The 7,309-nt window shown below is 41.3% G+C and overlaps 1 protein-coding gene and 1 pseudogene across 1 annotated transcript; both read left to right on the top strand.

Annotated features, from left to right (window-relative positions):
- Positions 1-233: 233 nt before the first annotated feature.
- On the top strand, positions 234-539 carry LOC102830721 (annotated as a pseudogene).
- A 2,581-nt stretch (positions 540-3,120) lies between these two features.
- On the top strand, positions 3,121-3,972 carry LOC102830352. The gene has a single exon (XM_006864129.1). It carries the CDS (start codon positions 3,121-3,123, stop codon positions 3,970-3,972), a length of 852 nt encoding a protein of 283 aa, XP_006864191.1.
- The last annotated feature ends 3,337 nt before the right edge of the window (positions 3,973-7,309 follow it).

The raw sequence follows: 7,309 nt of genomic DNA, 5'->3' as shown, positions 1-7,309 counted from the left end.
CCATTGAGTCTGTTAAGACTCATAGCGACCCTTTACAGAGTTTCTAAGGCTATAGACCCTTACAGAAGCAAATATTCTCATCTTTCTCCCACAGAGTCACTGGTGGGTTTGAACCGCCGACCTTGCAGTTAGTAGTCCAATGCCTAACCCACAGCAGCACCAGGGCTCCTTAAAGCAGCCATAAACAATATGTAAACAAATAAGTGTGTTTGTATCCTGATAAAACTTTATTTATGGGGAGCAACAGCGACACAAGATGGCAGCCACCCCAGGCTCAGACAATTTACAAAAAGCAGATAATCAGCCTTCAAATAGAATGTGGACCTAAATACCCAGAATTATTGTAACAATAATTAGTATGAAAGGAGTGAATGGTTCTAATGGAGTGGTGGACCCCAGAGCCAGATCAGTGATAGCAAAATGACAGCATTCACAAAGCCTCAAAGTTGTCCTGCAAGAGCTTCTGCGGTGCCTAATGTTATCTAAAGAAAATATGAAAAGTCCCTCAACCGCCTGAAGGACAGTGTTACAGCAATTAATCAAAAAGAAAAACCGTTTATTCGATTTAAGCAGTCTTAATTTTCCACCACAGTAAAGTTTCTAGATATGTCTTGTAGACTTCAAAATACTGGAAAGGAAACTCCCATTCAAAGGTAAGTTATCTTAAGATACTGTAAATGATACTAATTTTTTGGTCCATTTGAAATATATTAGTTGTGCTAGTTGGTTTGAACTGCAAAGTCAGTGTTGTCCAAGCTCACCAGCTGCTCCTTGGTAACCCTATACAGTGTAGTTATGACTCAGAACCAACTCAACGGCACTAAATAACAACAACAATAAGAAATCATCCTGTCCAGTATAACCACTGTCCACGTAGTTGAACATCTGGGATCAAGAAAGTATATTTAATTTGATCCCCATCGTAACTGGTGGAATACATCTAAACTCAACTGTGAAAAGCTACATCACACAATCACACAATTATGTGGCCTGGAGTCTCTGCTTTCTCCCCTTGTTCCACCGCCTGCCCTCAGCCCTCTCTCCCTGTAACATCTCTCCAGCTTGGTGTGGTTTCTGAGGACAGGTGTGAAGGTTTGGGGTTTCAGCCTAGGAAACTACTGCTGGGTGTGTGGGGTGCTTAAGTCTTAAATGATGCCCCCCATTCCAAGCCATCCCTCCCCCCTCTCCTCTCCTCCCACCTTGGCTGAAGCATAAATTGTAACCCTTTCTATTCCCTTCTGATGTTAGTCTTTGGTGAGGAAGTCAGGGCTTTCTCCACTGTCTTCTTTCCCCACACCCATCAAGGGATGTTGTTCTTCTTCCTCCCAAAGCCCCTCCCTGCACCCCACCACCCCACACTTGTAAGCACACAAGACACCTCTCAATGTTTTCTTTTCTTGTCATTGCTTTGCTTTTAAAAATGAAAGAAGTTTTAAACAGCGCTCTGATTTGATCATCCTGGCAATTTGTTTGGGTCTAGTTTGGAACCTGACAACAGGAACAAAAAGAACCTTGAATTCGGTGAGTACTTTGGTTTCGGTGCTGAGATTCCCACAGTCCTCAGCAGGGAGTCAGGAAGAACTTGGTGTGCACGGCAGATCCCCGAAATTGGTGGGCTTGACCTCCTGAAAATAGCTGCATTTTTCCACTTTTCTGTTCCGGACCACTAAGTGCTGACACATGGATGCATACCGAAAGTAAAGGCAATTCACTGTGTTCTAAAACCAAAAAACCAAAAACTTTATTTATGGACACTGGTGTTTGAATTTATTATTCTTGTTGTTGTTAAGTGCCATCAAGTTGTTCTGACTCATAGCGACCCTGTATAGTAATGACTACTGAGTTTGAACCAACGACCTTGCATTAGAGTGCTTATCCTATAGCACCACACCAGGACTCTTTATGTGCCACAAAATATTCTATTTTAGATCTTTTTTTTCCAGCCATTAAGAAATCTAAGACCATTTTTTCGCTTGTAGGCTGTATAAAAACATATGGATCAGATTGAACCCAGTGGCTGTGATTGTGAACCCCTGGTATAGAGGACTGGACTTAATGCTGAGTGCCTACTGTAAGCTGTTGTTATTGTTGTTAAACGCCTTCATGTTGGTGCCAAGGAGCAGCTGGTGGGTTTGAACTGCTGGTCTTGTGGTTTGTAATCCAGTACTGATCCTACAGCACCACGCCAGGAGTCCAGTGAGACAATGGGGACAAATTATGGTTGAATATTAGTTACACTTCATTCTCAGTGTTCTTTTGTCAATTGAATGACTTGTTTGAGGTTTCTTCCAGCTCTGAAATTCTATGCATTTTATTTTATTTTTAGGTAAGAAGAGACACCACTATTGAGGAACTCGATGCATTGTAAATGACAATTGCAGCCTATGTCAGGACATCTACAACTAACCAAAGTTAAAGACGCATTATCTCTGGTTTTCAAAGGTGATAGCAATGATTGTCATGGTGACCCTGTCTGGATAAAGGAGGCTGAAAGATTGACACATATTCTACTTTTAATCCACATGGAAAAACCACCCTGAACTGATCAGAGGGGCTGATTTTACAGGGTCTTGCCTGTTGGAATAAGAGGCCTTGGTTGCCAAGTAGCTGCTAACCATTCAAATCCACCAGTTGCTCCTCAGGAGAAAAAGGTTGTCTGTTCCTATAAAAGATTTGCAGTCTTGGAAACCCTATGGGAATATTCTGTTCTGTCCTGTAGAGTTGATATGAGTTGGAATTGACTTGCAGGCAGTGAGTGTCTTTAAGGTGAAGCTGCCCAGCTGTGCTTAGCTCTTGCCAGGTGATCAGTTTGTCTCTGTGGCTCATGCACTCAGAGCTGCTAGTTCCCTTCGACAATAAGAATTGCAGACTTGTGGTTGATCGCACTTTCCTTCCATGAGTGACAATAATTCTACCCTTAACTGAAAACAGGAAGTTAGAGCAAATTTCCCAACCATCCCTGGATGACCCTGAAGGTTGACTTCAGCAGTGGTATACAGTCAGGCAAGTGGCAATAAACAGATCACAGGAAAAAAAAAAAAAATGAAGCTGAAGATGTTTGGGTTTGTCATAGGACTTTTGACCACATATGTAACTCTTTTGTTCCTATATACCAACTATATGGTTCCACACAAATACCTACATGTGGGGAAAATCTCAAACACTTCAGTCCTTGCAAAAGTCTGTGATAAGCTTGTGGCAGGAAAGACAATGTTCCCGGACAAAACTATACCAATGGCATCACTTGGAGACATAACTTGTCAACAATACTTGGTACAAAACCACTATATAACAGAGCCTCTGTCCAAAGAAGAAGCTGAGTTTCCACTGGCATATGTCATGGTCATCCATAAACACTTTGATACATTTGAAAGGCTCTTCAGGGCAATTTACATGCCCCAAAATGTCTACTGTGTTCATGTGGATGAGAAGGCCACAGCTGCTTTTAAAGAGGCAGTGTTAAAACTTCAGAGCTGCTTCTCAAATGTTCTTTTGGCATCTAAGAGGGAGTCTGTGGTCTATGCAGGAATCTTCAGGCTCCAGGCTGACCTGAACTGCATGAGAGACCTGGCCAGCTCTCAGGTTCCCTGGAAGTACGTGATCAACACCTGTGGACAAGATTTCCCCCTGAAAACCAATAAGGAGATAGTTCAGTATCTGAAAGGTTTTAAAGGGAAAAATATTACCCCGGGGGTGCTGCCTCCTCCTCACATTATCATAAGGACCAAATACATGCACTTGGAGCAGAGGTACCCTTTGTTTTCCTTCATGCTGTGGACTCCAATGAGAAAAATGCCTCCTCCCTACAATCTGACCATTTACTTCGGCACTGCCTATGTTGCCCTTACGAGGGAATTTGTTAACTTTGTTCTACAAGACCAGAGGGCCATTGATTTACTGGAGTGGTCGAAGGATACCTATTCTCCTGATGAACATTTCTGGGTGACGCTCAATAGGATTCCAGGTATGTAGAACTTGATTTACATTCTACAGTGTGCCCATAAAGCCATAAAATCTAGAAACATTTTATATATATTTCATAATGTGTATTTCATTATATATATCTCATTTTATATATCTCTCTATATCTATATCTATATATATCCATATATATGTATGTATGTATTCTAATACTACCTGCTATCCAGTTGACTCCACCTATTAATGACCCTCTGTGTGTCAGAGTAGAACTCAATAGGATTTTCAGAGCTGAATATTGGAAGTAGTTTGCTAGGCCTTTCTTCTGTGATGGACTCAAACCTCTAAACATTTTAGTTAGTAGCTGAACACACTAACTCTATTGTCTCATCCAGGGACTCGCTATAGACACACACACATACATACAAACACACACACACATACATACAAACACACACACACATATAGATACATGGTAACATAGTGGTTACGAATCAGGCTGTGAACCACAAGGTCAGCAGTTCAAAACTACCAGCTGTTCTACAGGAGAAAGATGAGGCCTTCTGCTCCCGTAAAGATTTACAGCCTCGGAAACCCTGTACAGGGTCGCTATGAGTCAGAACCGACTCCATGGCACATAACAACAACAACAACATACACACAATATATACATACATACACACACACACACACACACACACACACATATATATATATGTTGTTGTCAAGTGCCTCTGAGTCGATTTTGACCCTTAGCAACCCTGTATAGGTTTTCCAAGGAGCAGCTTGTATATATATATATATATATGAGTCCTGGTGTGGTGCTGTGGGCTAATGTGTCAGACTGCAAAAGCCGTTTGAACTACAAGGTCAGTGGTTCAAGCTCACCAGCTGCACCTTGAAAACCTTATACAGGATCTCTATGGGTTGGAATCGATTCAGTGACACTTGACAACAACAAAATTATATATATATATATATAAAATGTTGTTAAGTGATGCCAAGTCTGTTCTGACTCATAATGACCCTGTATATGTTTTCCGAGGAGTGACTGGTGGATTTGAACTGCCGACTTTGTAGTTCAAACTGACCTTGCAGTCCAATGCATTATCCTGCAGCACCATACCAGGACTTCATATATATATATAGGCTCCTGGTGTGGCACTGTAGGATAAGCACTAGACTGCAAACCACAATATCAGTGGTTCAAACCCACCAGCTGCTCCTCGGAAACCCTGTACAGAGTCGCTATGAGTCTGGACTGACTCGATGGCACTTAAAACAGCAACAAATATATATGTGTGTGTATATACACATATATATGTACATACACATTTATACGTACACACACACACATATATATGCATACATATGTGTGTGGGGGCACAGTGATTCCATACAAGGTCTGCAGTTCAAGCCTGCCAGATGCTCCCTGGGAGAAAGAGGAGTCTTTCTGCTCCTGTGAAGATTTAAAGCTTCAGAAACCCTATGCAGGGTTGCTATGAGCCAGAACTGACTCAATGGTACTTAACAACAACAATCTGTATGTATTTTATAGATTGAAGATTTTCATAACAGCATTATGTATATTTACCTGTGTCTCGACTTTATGTACGCCCTGTAGAATTTCTTTTGTGCCTGTATCAATGAAACTCATGCAAAATAAGTTATACTTTTTACATATCACTAAATGTACCGTTTGGTTGTAGAACAAACTTCGACTGGCATGGTATGTCATAAATCTTTCTTATGACACATGTGACTGTTTCAAAAGCAACTATAGCTGGATAGAAACTCAGCATCTTCAACACGGGTTATTCATTACAGTCTCATTCTGTGTGGATTTATTTGAACTGTTGGAGTTTCAAAATTATGAGATCAGAAAATACCAATATAAAATATAAGAATAATTAGAAATGATGTTGTTATTGTTAAGTACCATGGAGTGGGTTCCGACTCATAGTGACCCTACACGGGGTTTCTGAGGCTGTAAATCTTTATGGGAGCAGAAAGCCTCATCTGTCTCCCGCGGAACAGCTGGTAGTTTCGAACTGCTGACTTTGATGTTAGCAGCCTGATTCATAAACACTACGCTACCAGAAAGCGCCCTAAATTTATTTTTAAAGAAACAAACAAAAAAAAACATCAAGAATTTCAAGAATTCAAAACTGTCTGACCAGATGAACCGTATTCTTTAGGTCAGGCCCACAAGACAGCATCATTTGAATTGGTGAATATAAACCCTGCCAGCTCTGGTAGCATTGTTGTTGTTCTGTGCTGTGGAGTCGGTTCCAACTCATAGCGACCCTGTGCAGGCTTTCCAAGGCTGTAAATCTTTACGGGAGCAGAAAGCCTCAGCTGTCTCCCTCGGAACAGCTGGTAGTTTCGAACTGCTGAACTTGCGGGGCGCAGCCAGATTTGTAACTACTACACAACCAGAGCTCCTTTGGTTACGAATCGGGCTGCTAGCCTCGGAAACCCTGCACAAGGTTGCTATGAGTCAGAACCGACTCCACAGCACATAACAACAGCAATAACCTCCTTGCCTACCCACGAGGACCAGGCTTGAATTACTCTACAGGAATTCCCTGTTCATATAAACATGTAAAACTCTGTACTGGTAACTGATGGGCAGAAAATTTTTTTGAAACTATGATAAAATACAGTCTTTTATAGAAAACTTAGGAAATACAGAAAACCATGCAAAAGAAAGAAGGTATTCTCCATCATACAAACTGACATGCACTTCCTGTAAACATGCTGACATTATTAACCCTCCTTCGCTGTGTAGTTAGATCGTAGTAATGATGTCATTTTGTATCCTGCAGCTTTCATGTACCAGCATAGCCTATCATTTCCCTCTGTTATTGGAAATAGGAAATCACTGCATTCTTTTTCATAGATTTACCACAATATGCTTAACAAGCCCTCAATTGTTGAACATTCGTTTCCAATTTTTTTTGCTGTGATAATCATTGCTGAATAACAAGTGAAAACCTTAGAGAATCAAAGGTGGGATTACTTTAAGAACTTGGTGTCTATTGCAAAACTGCTTCCTAAAGCATGTTCTAATTTTCAATTAGTCTACCAGTGTATAAAGGAGCTCTGGTAGCGTAGTGGTTACGAATAGGGTTGTGAACCTCAGGGTCAGCAGTTCGAAACTACCAGCTGTTCCGCGGCAGAAAGATGAGGCTGGTCTGCTCCCATATAGATTTACAGCCTTAGAACAAACAAGCTGGCAGATCGGGTGGAAGTGCAGTAAGGAGCTCTGTCAGCAACAACACAGAATACAGGACCAAGCAGGCTCAGGGGATGGTCCCAGAACTCTGAACCACATATAAAGAATTATTTAGAAGGTTGGAAGGCTTACAGCTAAGGATATTTGTAGCAG

The sequence above is a fragment of the Chrysochloris asiatica genome, unplaced genomic scaffold (assembly GCF_000296735.1).
Source record: "Chrysochloris asiatica unplaced genomic scaffold, ChrAsi1.0 scaffold00060, whole genome shotgun sequence".
NCBI classification, from domain to species: Eukaryota; Metazoa; Chordata; class Mammalia; order Afrosoricida; family Chrysochloridae; genus Chrysochloris; species Chrysochloris asiatica.
Note: the sequence above shows the minus strand (reverse complement) of the source record. Positions and strands in the feature narration are given on the sequence as shown.